The sequence below is a fragment of the Physella acuta genome, unplaced genomic scaffold (genome assembly GCF_028476545.2).
Source record: "Physella acuta isolate Inbredline_101_S28 unplaced genomic scaffold, ASM2847654v3 ptg000473l, whole genome shotgun sequence".
NCBI classification, from domain to species: domain Eukaryota; kingdom Metazoa; phylum Mollusca; class Gastropoda; family Physidae; genus Physella; species Physella acuta.
This window is the reverse complement of record NW_026731992.1, coordinates 385943-402622: the sequence shown is the minus strand read 5'-3', so window position 1 is coordinate 402622 and position 16680 is coordinate 385943. Positions and strand designations below refer to the sequence as shown.

The window sequence follows — 16680 nt, the reverse complement described above, 5'->3', positions numbered from 1 at the left end:
ATTTGTAAAAATCTCGATTTTTTTTTTCACGATTACAAGACTTTTTCTATACGAGAAAGTAAAAAAAAACCCCATTATTACGTGATCTTGGGAAAGGCGAAAACAGTTTGTAGGCCAGAGCCCATTAACCAGTTTGTAGGCCAGAGCCCATTAACCAGTTTGAAGGCCAGAGCCCATTAACCAGTTTGTAAGCCAGAGCCCATTAACCAGTTTGTAAGCCAGAGCCCATTAACCAGTTTGTAGGCCAGAGCCCATTAACCAGTTTGTAGGCCAGAGCCCATTAACCAGTTTGTAGGCCAGAGCCCATTAACCAGTTTGTAGGCCGCTCCCAAGAGTTGGGCAAAATTTGAAAACAATTGAAGAGCTGATTAATGCCCCTTGGTGTTTGATAAGGTGACCTTTTATCGGTGACCTTTTATCAGTGACCCAAGATTTGATTGGTCAGTAAAGTTTATCTCTACAAAAACACTTCACCGTCCGCCATGTTTTTAACTTGGCGCTTTGTGAATCAGCCAACACAAGGTATGATAGAGAAGGTAGGTTTGCTTGTTTGTTGCATGATGATAGCTTTTGTGTCAGCTTCTTGGTTTGTATTAGTTTGCAGGTTTGTAGGTTTTGTTATTTGAGTAGTTTCTATGTTTTTGTGTAGGTTTTGTAAATAAGTAAGTTTGTATAGGTTTGTATCAGTAGGTTGTGAAGGTTTTAGGTTTTTGAGAAGTGTGCTTTAGTGTTGCCATTAATTCTTTTACAATGGAAACGACGGGACAATTTTTAAAATCATTTTACCTACCCTTTCCACATTGCCGCATGACGTCACAACAAGTCAGACCCCGACCTCCCTAAAATGACGTCATTTTTCCTGAAGTTATTCTGTTTGTTGTTGTGTTCTCTAACTGATGTTGTTGTGTTCTCTAGCTGATGTTGTTGTGTTCTCTAACTGATGTTGTTGTATTCTCTAACTGATGTTGTTGTATTCTCTAACTGATGTTGTTGTATTCTCTAACTGATGTTGTGTTCTCTAACTGATGTTGTTGTATTCTCTAGCTGATGATGTTGTGTTCTCTAACTGATGTTGTTGTATTCTCTAACTGATGTTGTTGTATTCTCTAACTGATGTTGTTGTATTCTCTAGCTGATGATGTTGTGTTCTCTAACTGATGTTGTTGTGTTCTCTAGGTACTTCCGTCAACATGATGTGCTGGACTCTGTTGTTTGGTGCCAACATGGCACTGACGCTGGCAGGTAATCTTAAACCGTCCACATCATGTCAGTCCTACATGACACAACTAAAAAATAAACCGGGAGTTTTATATCAGATTTGTAGTTCGGTTTCAACTTTTCAGCGATTTCCGGTAACCGGAAATGGGACTTATTCTACTTTCAATTTTTCAAAAGCCTATAACTTACTATTTTAGATAGATAAATGAAATTTCACATGTAAGTAAAAGATCTAATTCTCTGCCTTCTAGCAAATTTGAGTAATTTCCGTTGACTGGAAGTAGTAATTTACGCTATTTCCGATTTCTCAAAAAATACTAATATGAATTTTTAAAGTACTAGTATTCCGAAATATTATACAGATATTGTTTGTCATTAACTTGGAGTGCAATTCTTTTTTTTTTTACTTTCTCGTATATACGAAGTATAGAGTAAGTATTTTAATCGTGCAAAAAAAAAATCGAGATTTTTACAAATCTCGACGTTTTACACCTCACTGATACGGAAAAAACATAATTTTGCAATCTTGTCCGTATGTCTGTGTGTCTGTCTGTGTGTCTGTGTGTGTGAGTGTGTGTTTGTGTGTGTGTGTAAACACGATGACTTGAGTACCGATACAGCTAGGTTGATGAAATTTCATATATAAGTATTTTATCAAAATCGTATATCCGTATCAACTTTTGAGCGATTTCCGATAACCGGAAGTGGGACTTTTTCTACTTTGAATTTTTCAAAAGCCCATAACTTGAGTACTATTTCAGATAGATAAATGAAATTTCAAATGTAAGTAAAAAATCTAATTCTCTACCTTCTATCAAATTTTGAGTAATTTCCGTTGACCGGAAGTACTAATTTACGCTATTTCCAATTTATCCAAAACGCATGTAAATTTATAAAGTACTAATAATATTGCGCACTATTATGCACATTTCATTTGGCGTTCACCTGGTGTGCAATTCTTTTTTCTACGAGATTTTATTCTATTTTTAAAATTTTAAGTATTTATAATGGAGTTCCCATCCCCTGTTGTTTTATATAAGAATATCCGAGAAAGTTTAGGGGAAATCACTCCCGGTTTATTTTCTACGAGATTCTGTTCTATTTTAAAAAGTTAAAGTAATTAAAAATGGATTAAAAATCATTTCTATATCCCGAGTTGCCGTACCCCGTAGTGTAATATATAGGAACGAGCCGACCCGCAGCGTATCATACGCCGCTATCTAGTTGTTTTATTTTCTACTTTTCAGTAATTCATAATTTGTGAATTCGACAGTACCAATGCTGCCACTGAAAATATTTGCTTTAAAACACTAACCCCCCCCCCCTTTCCCCTAACCCCGACCCTACACCCCCCCCCCCCCCCCCCGTGAAAGCAGCCTCCTCTTAGTTATTTCTTAGTTACCTCCTGTAAGTTTAAAATCGAACTTAATTATCTGCCCCTAATAGAAACCCGGCTCTACGGCTCTACGATTTGTAAACATTTAGCTTTGTAAACATTTAGCGTGACCACAGCTCACCAGACAATGTGGGGGCGGGGTGGGGGTGGTAGTGATAGTGATCGAGAGAAAGAGAGGGGACTGCAAGGAGGCGCTTGCAGCTTGTTTTCTAACGGCTCCCAGAAGAGAATTATATATATAGATATTCGAGACAGTTTAGCGGAGATCACTCCCGGTTTATTTTTGCACGATTACAATACTTCCTTTATACTTCGTATACGAGAACGTAAAAATCTTGTTGAATAAGAACCAGCACGTGAGCTTTTGTGCTACCATAGTAACGGCGCCACCTTATGTTTCCATAGTAACGGCGCCACCTTATGTTTCCATAGTAACGGCGCCACCTTATGTTTCCATAGTAACGGCGCCACCTTATGTTTCCATAGTAACGGCGCCACCTTATGTTTCCATAGTAACGGCGCCACCTTATGTTTTCATAGTAACGGCGCCACCTTATGTTTCCATAGTAACGGCGCCACCTTATGTTTCCATAGTAACGGCGCCACCCAAGATCATCAAGCAAGGACCAGAGGACATCTTCTACAAAGTGGGCGAGACGGTCAAGATGGAGTGTGTGGCCAGTGGCCAGCCTACACCTGCGTAAGTTGGCCAGTGGCCAGGAGCAAGAAGCTGTCAATAAATCCCCCCTAGCCCCGATATTATCCCCTCACAACAACGTTTGTACCCCACTCCCCGCACCTTGAGAATGTTAATTATTGATATCTGTCTGCTACAAAAGTAGAGAGATGTTCTAGAATGTCTGGGCTGACGAGAGAATGATATGAATCGTGTTTTCGTACTTTGGCCAGTCATTTTTATACAAGACGAAACATAGAAACCGTATTAGCTTATCCATCCAGAACAATTACTAATCTAACCATATCCTTAACCTATCCCTATTTCGTAAAATGTTCCCTGAACCTTACCGACAGTTTTTTTTTGGCAGTGGTGGGGATAATGGATATGTTAGGGTAATGGGGGGGGGGGGGGGGGGGTAATGTCTTGCTCTCGATGTAGACTAGGTCCAGATAGGTCAGGTTTGACTAGGTCCAGGTAGGTCAGGTTTGACTAGGTCCAGGTAGGTCAGGTTTGACTAGGTCCAGATAGGTCAGGTTTGACTTGGTCCAGGTAGGTCAGGTTTGACTAGCAGATAGGTCAGGTTTGACTAGGTCCAGATAGGTCAGGTTTGACTAGATCCAGATAGGTCAGGTTTGACTAGGTCCAGATAGGTCAGGTTTGACTAGGTCCAGGTAGGTCAGGTTTGACTAGGTCCAGATAGGTCAGGTTTGACTAGCAGATAGGTCAGGTTTGACTAGGTCCAGATAGGTCAGGTTTGACTAGGTCCAGATAGGTCAGGTTTGACTAGGTCCAGATAGGTCAGGTTTGACAAGGTCCAGATAGGTCAGGTTTGACTAGGTCCAGATAGGTCAGGTTTGACTAGGTCCAGATAGGTCAGGTTTGACTAGGTCCAGATAGGTCAGGTTTGACTAGGTCCAGATAGGTCAGGTTTGACTAGGTCCAGATAGGTCAGGTTTGACTAGGTCCAGATAGGTCAGGTTTGGCTAGGTCCAGATAGGTCACGTGCTCTGGTCAGGTAGAGGTGAGCCAGGTGACAACACTGGTGGGGGGGGGGGATACACGTGTACTAGTTATATAATAAACGTGTGTACAAGTTGAGCACACGTGTGGGTCACGTGATAACACACGAGCTGTCCATCCCAGGTACACCTGGAAGAGAGCGGAGAAAGATTTCTCCCCTGAGGGTAACGACGAGCGAGTGGTAAAGCAGAAGGGGGTGGGCACCTTAATCATCAACAGCCCTGAGGACAAAGACGAGGGCATCTACCAGTGTTTCGCCACCAACGACTTCGGCGTGTCAGTACTACATGTGTCTCAGTCCCTGTTTCATGTGTCTCAGTCCCTGTCTCATGTGTCTCAGTCCCTGTCTCATGTGTCTCAGTCCATGTCTCATGTGTCTCAGTCCCTGTCTCATGTGTCTCAGTCCCTGTCTCATGTGTCAGTCCCTGTCTCATGTGTCTCAGTCCTTGTCTCATGTGTCTCAGTCCTTGTCTTATGTCTCAGTCCCTATCTCATGTGTCTCAGTCCCTGTCTCATGTGTCTCAGTCCCTGTCTCATGTGTCAGTCCCTGTCTCATGTGTCTCAGTCCTTGTCTCATGTGTCTCAGTCCTTGTCTTATGTCTCAGTCCCTATCTCATGTGTCTCAGTCCCTGTCTCATGTGTCTCTGTCCCTGTCTCATGTGTCTCTGTCCCTGTCTCATGTGTCTCAGTCCCTGTCTCATGTGTCTCAGTCCCTGTCTCATGTGTCTCAGTCCCTGTCTCATGTGTCTCAGTCCCTGTCTCATGTGTCTCTGTCCCTGTCTCATGTGTCCCAGTCCCTGTCTCATGTGTCTCAGTCCCTGTCTTATGTGTCTCTGTCCCTGTCTCATGTGTCTCAGTCCATGTCTCATGTGTCTCAGTCGCTGTCTCATGTGTCTCGTTCCTGTCTTATGTGTCTCTGTCTCTGTCTCATGTGTCTCAGTCGCTGTCTCATGTGTCTCTGTCCCTGTCTCATGTGTCTCAGTCCCTGTCTTATGTGTCTCTGTCCCTGTCTCATGTGTCTCAGTCCCTGTCTCATGTGTCTCAGTCGCTGTCTCATGTGTCTCGTTCCTGTCTTATGTGTCTCTGTCCCTGTCTCATGTGTCTCAGTCCCTGTCTCATGTGTCTCAGTCGCTGTCTCATGTGTCTCGTTCCTGTCTTATGTGTCTCTGTCTCTGTCTCATGTGTCTCAGTCCCTGTCTCATGTGTCTGAATCCCTGTCTCATGTGTCTCAGTCCCTGTCTCATGTGTCTCAGTCCGTGTCTTATGTGTTTCTGTCTTGATTGTGTCTGACCACCCCTGTTCCCACAGCGCCGCCACCATCAAGTTCAACCTCCGTATGGCCAGACTGGACGAGTTCAGGAACCAGCAGCCCACCACCCACCGCCCCTACCTAGGGGCGCACTACAACCTGACCTGCTCCTCCCCCCACAGCGTCCCAGACGGCCATGTCACGTGGGGCGTCCTTGACAACGGCCTCTTTAACCCCGTCTTGTGGGATGATCGGCTAACTATCGACTATGACGGTATGTCACGTGTCTGACTGACAGATGGGTCTGACACATGACTGACAGATGTGTATGACACATGACTGACACATGGGTCTGACACATGACTGACAAGTGTGTATGACATATGACTGACAGATGGGTGTGATACATGACTGACAGATGGATGTGACACATGACTGAAAAGTGTGTATGACACATGACTGACAGATGGGTGTGACACATGACTGACAGGTGTGTGTGTGTGACACATGACTGACAGATGTGTGTGTGTGTGACACATGACTGACAGATGGGTGTGACACATGACTGACGGGTGTGTATGACACATGACTGACAGGTGTGTGTATGACACATGACTGACAGGTGTGTGTATGACACATGACTGACAGATGGATTTGACACATGACTGACAGATGAGTGTGACACATGACTGACAGATGGGTGTGACATATGCCTGACAGATGGGTGTGACACATGACTGAAAAGTGTGTATGACACATGACTGACAGATGGGTGTGACACATGACTGACAGGTGTGTGTATGACACATGACTGACAGATGGATGTGACACTTGACTGACAGATGAGTGTGACACATGACTGACAGATGGATGTGACATATGCCTGACAGATGGGTGTGACACATGACGGACAGGTGTGTATGACACATGACTGACAGGTGTGTACGACACATGACTGACAGGTGTGTATGACGTGTACTTTCAGACAACCTGCACTTCACTCACGTGACCAGCGCTGACGCCAGGGGCGGACAACCCTACCATTGCATGGTCAGCAACCCGATCATGAGAAAAAGTGTCCTCGGCCCCCCACAGTACATCGTCCCTCAGGGTTGTAAGTACTGCAAGCAGATCTACTTGTCAGGGTGGTAGTACTTGTTGTGGGCGTCAGTACTTGTGGGCGGTAGTACTTTCCCCAGCTGACTGACATGACTTTATATTCCCCAGCTGACATGACTTTATATTCCCCAGCTGACTGACATGACTTTATATTCCCCAGCTGACATGACTTTATATTCCCCAGCTGACATGACTTTATATTCCCCAGCTGACATGACTTTATATTCCCCAGCTGACATGACTTTATATTCCCCAGCTGACATGACTTTATATTCCCCAGCTGACATGACTTTATATTCCCCAGCTGACATGACTTTATATTCCCCAGCTGACTGACATGACTTTATATTCCCCAGCTGAGATGACTTTATATTCCCCAGCTGACTGACATGACTTTGTATTCCCCAGCTGACTGACATGACTTTATATTCCCCAGCTGACATGACTTTATATTCCCCAACTGACATGACTTTATATTCCCCAGCTGACTGACATCACTTTGTATTCCCCAGCTGACTGACATGACTTTATATTCCCCAGCTGACATGACTTTATATTCCCCAGCTGACATGACTTTATATTCCCCAGCTGACTGACGCATGACTTTATATTCCCCAGCTGACATGACTTTATATTCCCCAGCTGACATGACTTTATATTCCCCAACTGACAGACGCATGACTTTATATTCCCCAGCTGACATGACTTTATATTCCCCAGCTGACTGACATGACTTTATATTCCCCAGCTGACATGACTTTATATTCCCCCAGCTGACTGACATGACTTTATATTCCCCAGCTGACACGACTTTATATTCCCCAGCTGACTGACATGACTTTGTATTCCCCAGCTGACTGACATGACTTTATATTCCCCAGCTGACATGACTTTATATTTCCCAGCTGACATAACTTTATATTCCCCAGCTGACATGACTTTATATTCCCCAGCTGACATGACTTTATATTCCCCAGCTGACATGACTTTATATTCCCTAGCTGACATGACTTTATATTCCCCAGCTGACATGACTTTATATTCCCCAGCTGACTGACACGACTTTATATTCCCCAGCTGACATGACTTTATATTCCCCAGCTGACATGACTTTATATTCCCCAGCTGACATGACTTTATATTCCCCAGCTGACATGACTTTATATTCCCCAGCTGACATGACTTTATATTCCCCAGCTGACATGACTTTATATTCCCCAGCTGACATGACTTTATATTCCCCAGCTGACATGACTTTATATTCCCCAGCTGACATGACTTTATATTCCCCAGCTGACATGACTTTATATTCCCCAGCTGACTGGCATGACTTTATATTTCCCAGCTGACTGACATGACTTTATATTCCCCAGCTGACATGACTTTATATTACCCAGCTGATATGACTTTATATTCCCCAGCTGACATGACTTTATATTCCCCAGCTGACTGACATGACTTTATATTCCCCAGCTGACTGACATGACTTTATATTCCCCAGCTGACATGACTTTATATTCCCCAGCTGACATGACTTTATATTCCCCAGCTGACTGCCGCATGACTTTATATTCCCCAGCTGACATGACTTTATATTCCCCAGCTGACATGACTTTATATTCCCCAGCTGACTGACATGACTTTATATTCCCCAGCTGACATGACTTTATATTCCCCAGCTGACTGGCATGACTTTATATTTCCCAGCTGACTGACATGACTTTATATTCCCCAGCTGACATGACTTTATATTACCCAGCTGATATGACTTTATATTCCCCAGCTGACATGACTTTATATTCCCCAGCTGACTGACAAGACTTTATATTCCCCAGCTGACTGACATGACTTTATATTCCCCAGCTGACATGACTTTATATTCCCCAGCTGACATGACTTTATATTCCCCAGCTGACTGACGCATGACTTTATATTCCCCATGCTGACATGACTTTATATTCCCCAGCTGACATGACTTTATATTCCCCAGCTGACTGACGCATGACTTTATATTCCCCAGCTGACATGACTTTATATTCCCCAGCTGACTGACACGACTTTATATTCCCCAGCTGACATGACTTTATATTCCCCAGCTGACATGACTTTATATTCCCCAGCTGACATGACTTTATATTCCCCAGCTGACATGACTTTATATTCCCCAGCTGACATGACTTTATATTACCCAGCTGATATGACTTTATATTCCCCAGCTGACATGACTATATATTCCCCAGCTGACTGACATGACTTTATATTCCCCAGCTGACTGACATGACTTTACATTCCCCAGCTGACATGACTTTATATTCCCCAGCTGACATGACTTTATATTCCCCAGCTGACTGACGCATGACTTTATATTCCCCAGCTGACATGACTTTATATTCCCCAGCTGACATGACTTTATATTCCCCAGCTGACTGACGCATGACGTTATATTCCCCAGCTGACATGACTTTATATTCCCCAGCTGACTGACATGACTTTATATTCCCCAGCTGACATGACTTTATATTCCCCCAGCTGACTGACATGACTTTATATTTCCCAGCTGACTGACATGACTTTATATTCCCCAGCTGACATGACTTTATATTCCCCAGCTGACTGACATCACTTTATATTCCCCAGCTGACATGACTTTATATTCCCCAGCTGACTGACATGACTTTGTATTCCCCAGCTGACTGACATGACTTTATATTCCCCAACTGACATGACTTTATATTCCCCAGCTGACATGACTTTATATTCCCCAGCTGACATGACTTTATATTCCCCAGCTGACATGACTTTATATTTCCCAGCTGACTGACATGACTTTATATTCCCCAGCTGACGAAATGCTGACTGACATGAGAATCGCCTGGCCCATGTCACGCTTCGATGAACTTGGACTTCTCAACACTGACGTCAAGATGAAATGTATTTTCTCGGGAAAGTACGGCTTCACTCATACATCACTCAATGTAGCCCATACATCACTCAATGTAGCCCATACATCACTCAATGTAGCCCATACATCACTCAATGTAGCCCATACATCTCTCAATGTAGCCCATATAGCCCATACATCACTCAATGTAGCCCATACATCACTCAATGTAGGCCATATATCACTCAATGTAGCCCATACATCACTCAATGTAGCCCATACATCTCTCAATGTAGCCCATACATCACTCAATGTAGCCCATACATCACTCAATGTAGCCCATACATCACTCAATGTAGCCCATACATCACTCAATGTAGCCCATACATCACTCAATGTAGCCCATACATCACTCAATGTAGCCCATACATCACTCAATGTAGCCCATACATCACTCAATGTAGCCCATACATCACTCAATGTAGCCCATACATCACTCAATGTAGCCCAAACATCACTAAATGTAGCCCATACATCACTCAATGTAGCCCATACATCTCTCAATGTAGCCCATATAGCCCATACATCACTCAATGTAGCCCATACATCACTCAATGTAGCCCATACATCACTCAATGTAGCCCATACATCACTCAATGTAGCCCATATATCACTCAATGTAGCCCATACATCACTCAATGTAGCCCGGACATCACTCAATGTAGCCCATATATCACTCAATGTAGCCCATACATCACTCAATGTAGCCCGGACATCACTCAATGTAGGCCATATATCACTCAATGTAGCTCATACATCACTAAATGTAGCCCATACATCACTCAATGTAGCCCATACATCACTCAATGTAGCCCATACATCACTCAATGTAGCCCATACATCACTCAATGTAGCCCATATATCACTCAATGTAGCCCATACATCACTCAATGTAGCCCGGACATCACTCAATGTAGCCCATACATCACTCAATGTAGCCCATACATCTCTCAATGTAGCCCATACATCACTCAATGTAGCCCATACATCACTCAATGTAGCCCATACATCACTCAATGTAGCCCATATATCACTCAATGTAGCCCATACATCACTCAATGTAGCCCATATATCACTCAATGTAGCCCATACATCACTCAATGTAGCCCATATATCACTCAATGTAGCCCATACATCACTCAATGTAGCCCATATATCACTCAATGTAGCCCATACATCACTCAATGTAGCCCATATATCACTCAATGTAGCCCATATATCACTCAATGTAGCCCATACATCACTCAATGTAGCCCATATATCACTCAATGTAGCCCATACATCACACAGGTAGCTAACACATCACACACGTAACTCACACACCACACACGTAAATATCACTTATTCTAGTGTATCACTACTGTTCTTAATACTCATTTAAGTCATCAGTTGTGTTGTTAATACGTCACACATGTATTTAATGCACTATAAAAAGTGTGTTGTATTGCTGACCTAATTCCATATTTTATAACTGACCTGTTGTTTGTTGACTCACTTACCCTGATGACCGTATCTATTTTTATCATGATGACGTCGTATGACCCCGTGACCTCTCGCCCACAGCCCCACGCCGTCCATCCGGTGGAGAAGGAAAGACAACGCCCCGTTCAGTTCACGTGTTGTCCAGGGCAACAGCCGGGGTCAGGAGCTGTTCATCAGGGACCTGCAGCTGGAGGACGCGGGGGTCTACACGTGTGTGGGCACCAAGGAGCATCACTCGACTGGCCTCGAACTTTCCATCAGCCTCAGCGTGCACGGTCAGTCTCAGCTTACATTCGTGGCTTACATCACAGCTTACACTTGGGGTTACATCACAGCTTATATTTTTGGCTTACATCACATCTTACATAACAACTTACATTCAAGGCCTACATAGCAACTTACATTCGTAGCTTACATCAGAACCTACATTCTTAGCTTACACTAAAATGTTCATCTCTGGACACTGTTCCCAGACAACAGATCTCAACAGATATTTTTAGACGAAAAAGTCAATGTTGTCCTTCGATATTTTGTCCTGAGATATTTTCTCATGAGATATTTAGTCTTTAGATATTTTGTGTTGAAATATATTGACCTTGAGATATTTTGCCCTTGAGATCTTTTGTCCTGGATTATTTTATGCCGAGATCTTTGAACCTAAAGTGTCGAGATGACGTCATTGTTTCAGCCCGCCCCTCCTGGAAGGCAAAGCCCCAAGACGTCGTGATAGGTGAGGGTGGAACTGCCAACTTTGAGTGTCTGGCCTCAGGGGTGCCCAAGGTCAAGGTCTCTTGGTTCGTCAATGGTGTGCCGTTACAAGGTCAGCTACATCTTTGTGTGTGATGATGTTGTCCAACGTGCATGTGTGATGATGTTGTTCACAGTGTATGTGAGATGATGTTGCCCAACTTGTATGTGAGATGATGTTGTTCACCGTGTATGTGAGATGATGTTGTTCACAGTGTATGTTTGATGATGTTGTCCAATTTGTTTGTGGGATGATGTTGTCCACGTGTTTGTGGGATGATGTTGTTCACCGTGTATTTTGTCCAACAGATGCCCTAAGAGATGACCCCCGGCTTGACCAACGTTTCCGTCACGTGACCGGATCCAAAATAATGTTTGAGCAGGTGACGAAGAATGACGTCATGGTGTTTCAATGTAACGTCACAAACAATCATGGGTACATATGGGGAGAGGCTTCACTTAACGTTCTTTGTGAGTTATGCTTCGGTTTACGTTCTTTGTGTGTTACGCTTCGTTTTACGTTCTATGTGAGTTATGCTTCGTTTTACGTTCTTTGTATGTTATGCTTCGTTTTACGTTCTATGTGAGTTATGCTTCGTTTTACGTTCTTTGTGAGTTATGCTTCGTTTTACGTTCTTTGTGAGTTATGCTTCGTTTTACGTTCTTTGTGAGTTATACTTCGTTTTACGTTCTTTGAAAGTTATGCTTCGTTTTACGTTCTTTGTGATTTATGCTTCGTTTTACGTTCTTTGTGTGTTATGCTTCGTTTTACGTTCTATGTGAGTTATGCTTCGTTTTACGTTCTTTGAAAGTTATGCTTCGTTTTACGTTCTTTGTGAGTTATGCTTCGTTTTACGTTCTTTGTGAGTTATGCTTCGTTTTACGTTCTATGTGAGTTATGCTTCGTTTTAAGTTCTTTGTGATCTATTTCTGGTGTCAAGTTTTCATTTAAGTCAAGCTTTTTAAAGTTATATTTATAAGTCATGTTGTATAAGTCACGTTGTATAAGTCATGTTGTGTAAGTCATGTTGTATAAGTCATGTTGTGTTTGCCCCCTCTAGCTGAGGCCCCGACCATCATTGTATAAGTCATGTTGTATAAGTCATGTTGTATAAGTCATGTTGTATAAGTCATGTCGTGTAAGTCATGTTGTGTAAGTCATGTTGTATAAGTCATGTTGTATAAGTCATGTTGTATAAGTCATGTCGTGTAAGTCATGTTGTATAAGTCATGTCGTGTAAGTCATGTTGTATAAGTCATGTTGTGTAAGTCATGTTGTGTAAGTATTGTTGTATAAGTCATGTTGTATAAGTCATGTTGTGTTTGCCCCCCTCCAGCTGAGGCCCCGACCATCGTTGTATAAGTCATGTTGTATAAGTCATGTTGTATAAGTCATGTTGTATAAGTCATGTTGTATAAGTCATGTCGTGTAAGTCATGTTGTGTTTGCCCCCTCCAGCTGAGGCCCCGACCATCGTCCAGCACCCCCAATCTGTCCGCGTGGCCGAGGGTCAGCCCTTCGAGATGGTGTGTCAGATCACAGGCAAGCCCGACCCCATCATCACGTGGTACAAAGATGACTTTCAGATCACAGGGGGTCGTTACGTCATCAAATCTTCCGGCAGTCTCTACGTGCCGGTAAGTTTCTTCACCCGTGGCTTTGTGACGTCATGTTGAACTGACCCCTTGACCCTGCAGGTCACTATGTGATGTCATGTTGAATTGACCCCTTGACCTTGCAGGTCACTATGTGACGTCACGTTGAACTGACCCCTTGACCCTGCAGGTTACTATGTGACGTCACGTTGAACTGACCCCTTGACCTTGCAGGTGGCCGTCTTGTCTGACGCTGGTGAGTACACGTGTCACGCGCAGAACGTGAAGGGTGAGGAGAGGAGCACGGGCAGCGTCATCGTCCGCAGGAAAACGCTCATTGAGGTCAAGCCGCTGGACATTGAGGTCAGTGACGTCATCAGCCTAGCCATAGCTCGTCTTTGTTGTCATTGACGTCATCAGCCTATCCCAAGCTCGTCTATGATGCCGTGACGTCATATTTTTTTACCTGCACAGGTACAGCGCGGGGTCAAGGCCAAGTTCTCTTGTTCCGGTACCACGGATCCCGAGGAGATTTCCGGTATGCGGACCTTGTGGATGAAGGACCGGAAGCCGGTTGATCTTGGAACCAGAATGTTCCTCAATCCACAGGTTTGTGATGTTTGGCAGGTTGTGATGTTCGGCAAGTTGTGATGGTTGGCAGGTTGTGATGGTTGGCAGGTTGTGATGGTTGGCAGGTTGTGATGGTTGTCAGGTTGTGATGTATACCTGTCATTTGCAGGACAATTCCTTGACCATCAGTGGCACTGAGCAGCGTGACACGGGTACCTACACATGTGTCGTCACTAACGGTCTGGACAACGACACGGCATCAGCCAGACTGGTGGTCACAGGTGGGTCACAGGTGGGTCACATGTGGGTCACAGGTGGGTCACAGGTGGTGGGTAACAGGTGGTTCACAGGTGGTGGGTAACAGGTGGGTCACAGGTGGATCACAGGTAGGTCACAGGTGGGTCACAGGTAGGTCACAGGTTGGTCACAGGTGGGTTACAGGTGGGTCACAGGGGTCACAGGTTGGTCAAAGGGGTCACAAATGGGTCAGAGGTTGCAGTTGGGTTTATAGGGTAACAGGTGGGGGTCATGGATGCAACTGCGTACAATGTTCAGATCTCTCCCCAGACTTCCCCTTCCCACCCACACAGGTGAGCATCAACAACACGTGCATCGCTGGACAGGAGGCGCGCATCACCTGGATCGCTGGCACCTTTAACAACGCTCCCATACAGTACTTCACAGTCGGTCAGTCCATGTCTTGTCCTACACTTGACCGGTCGTCCTAGTGTCCAGTCTCCTACCTAGTGTGTTCTGTACGTCATGTCTAATTTAAAACACATGTTTATCAGTTGTTAGCATCGCAGACACACACGACACTTGGAATTGTCACAAAGTTTGTGAAGGGACGTAACTAGCTTTATCAAAAAATAGTTAACAAATAAACGAAGTAGCGTCCCTTTCACACAGATCCCCCACCCCCCCCCCCACTTTCTTCCCCTCACCTCCCCACCGTCTTCCCCTCACCTCCCCACCGTCTTCCCCACCACCCCCTCCCCACCGTCTTCCCCACCACCCCCTCCCCGCCGTCTTCCCCTCCACCCCCTCCCCGCCGTCTTCCCCTCCACCACCTGCCCCACCGTCTTCCCCTCCACCACCTCCCCCACCGTCTTCCCCTCCACCACCTCCCCCACCGTCTTCCCCTCCCCCGCCTCCCCCACCGTCTTCCCTTCCACCACCTCCACCACCGTCTTCCCTTCCACCACCTCCACCACCGTCTTCCCTTCCACCACCTCCACCACCGTCTTCCCTTCCACCACCTCCCCCTACCCCCCCCCCCCCCCCACCCCCTCCCCACCCCCAGACAGAAGACGTGACCCAGATTGAACGTGTCCACAGAGTACACGACTAGCACAGAGCCGAACCGCTGGGTGTTCGCCACACAGGTCACGTATGTGGAGGCCACGGCCAACGTCACACTCTCTGCTGGCGTGTCATACAAGTTCAGGTCAGTTGTCAGACATGTCAGTTCAGGTCAGTTGTCAGTCCATGTCAGTTCAGGTCAGTTGTCAGCCCATGTCAGTTCAGGTCAGTTGTCAGCCCATGTCAGTTCAGGTCAGTTGTCAGCCCATGTCAGTTCAGGTCAGTTGTCAGCCCATGTCAGTTCAGGTCAGTTGTCAGCCCATGTCAGTTCAGGTCAGTTGTCAGCCCATGTCATACAAGTTCAGGTCAGTTGTCAGCCCATGTCATACAAGTTCAGGTCAGTTGTCAGCCCATGTCATACAAGTTCAGGTCAGTTGTCAGCCCATGTCAGTTCAGGTCAGTTGTCAGCCCATGTCAGTTCAGGTCAGTTGTCAGCCCATGTCAGTTCAGGTCAGTTGTCAGCCCATGTCAGTTCAGGTCAGTTGTCAGCCCATGTCAGTTCAGGTCAGTTGTCAGCCCATGTCAGTTCAGGTCAGTTGTCAGCCCATGTCAGTTCAGGTCAGTTGTCAGCCCATGTCATACAAGTTCCGGTCAGTTGTCAGCCCATGTCATACAAGTTCCGGTCAGTTGTCAGCCCATGTTCTGATACCAATATAGTTTCCTACACATTGTCCCCCACCTCCACCACAAGAGATGCCTGAAAGAAACTCCGGACGCCATGTTGTCTTCCCCAGGGTGACGGCCTACAACAAGGTCGGTGCCAGCCCGCCCAGCCAACCCTCAGACAAAGATTGCACAACCACACCCAACGTACCAACCCAAAACCCCAGGAACTTGAGAACAATCGGTGACATCCCGGGTTACCTGCACATCATGTGGACGGTAGGGTTTGGTGCTGTGTGGGTGGTAGGGGCTTGGTGTTGTGGGTGGTAGGGGCTTGGTGCTGTGGGTGGTAGGGGCTTGGTGCTGTGGGTGGTAGGGGCTTGGTGCTGTGGGTGGTAGGGGCTTGGTGCTGTGTGGGTGGTAGGGGCTTGGTGCTGTGTGGGTGGTAGGGGCTTGGTGCTGTGTGGGTGGTAGGGGCTTGGTGCTGTGGGTGGTAGGGGCTTGGTGCTGTGTGGGTGGTAGGGGCTTGGTGCTGTGGGTGGTAGGGGCTTGGTGCTGTGTGGGTGGTAGGGGCTTGGTGCTGTGTGCTGTGTGGGTACTTTGTGCTGTGTGGGTGGTAGGGGCTTGCTGCTGTGGGTGGTAGGGGCTTGGTGCTGTGGGTGGTAGGGGCTTGGTGCTGTGGGTGGTAGGGTTTGGTGC

At 45.7% G+C, this 16680-nt stretch overlaps 1 protein-coding gene across 4 annotated transcripts in view; it reads left to right on the top strand.

The window, feature by feature from the left end:
• Positions 1 to 464: 464 nt before the first annotated feature.
• The window catches only part of LOC131943904 (neuroglian), a 36717-nt gene continuing 20501 nt past the window's right edge, over positions 465 to 16680 (top strand). For 2 of the 4 annotated variants that reach the window (XM_059304228.1, XM_059304227.1), the window contains exons 1-17: positions 465 to 522; positions 1177 to 1242; positions 3209 to 3314; positions 4437 to 4589; positions 5622 to 5836; positions 6548 to 6676; positions 9523 to 9628; positions 11186 to 11379; positions 11793 to 11924; positions 12161 to 12322; positions 13310 to 13488; positions 13681 to 13809; positions 13921 to 14055; positions 14186 to 14297; positions 14584 to 14703; positions 15355 to 15463; positions 16113 to 16260. In XM_059304228.1, the coding sequence (XP_059160211.1) occupies positions 483 to 522; positions 1177 to 1242; positions 3209 to 3314; positions 4437 to 4589; positions 5622 to 5836; positions 6548 to 6676; positions 9523 to 9628; positions 11186 to 11379; positions 11793 to 11924; positions 12161 to 12322; positions 13310 to 13488; positions 13681 to 13809; positions 13921 to 14055; positions 14186 to 14297; positions 14584 to 14703; positions 15355 to 15463; positions 16113 to 16260 (2235 nt within the window). In that variant the 5' untranslated portion in view covers positions 465 to 482. Of the gene's footprint in view, positions 605 to 1176; positions 1243 to 3208; positions 3315 to 4436; positions 4590 to 5621; positions 5837 to 6547; positions 6677 to 9522; positions 9629 to 11185; positions 11380 to 11792; positions 11925 to 12160; positions 12323 to 13309; positions 13489 to 13680; positions 13810 to 13920; positions 14056 to 14185; positions 14298 to 14583; positions 14704 to 15354; positions 15464 to 16112; positions 16261 to 16680 lie in introns of all 4 variants that reach the window. The other 2 variants (XM_059304229.1, XM_059304230.1) reach the window with 2 other exon arrangements.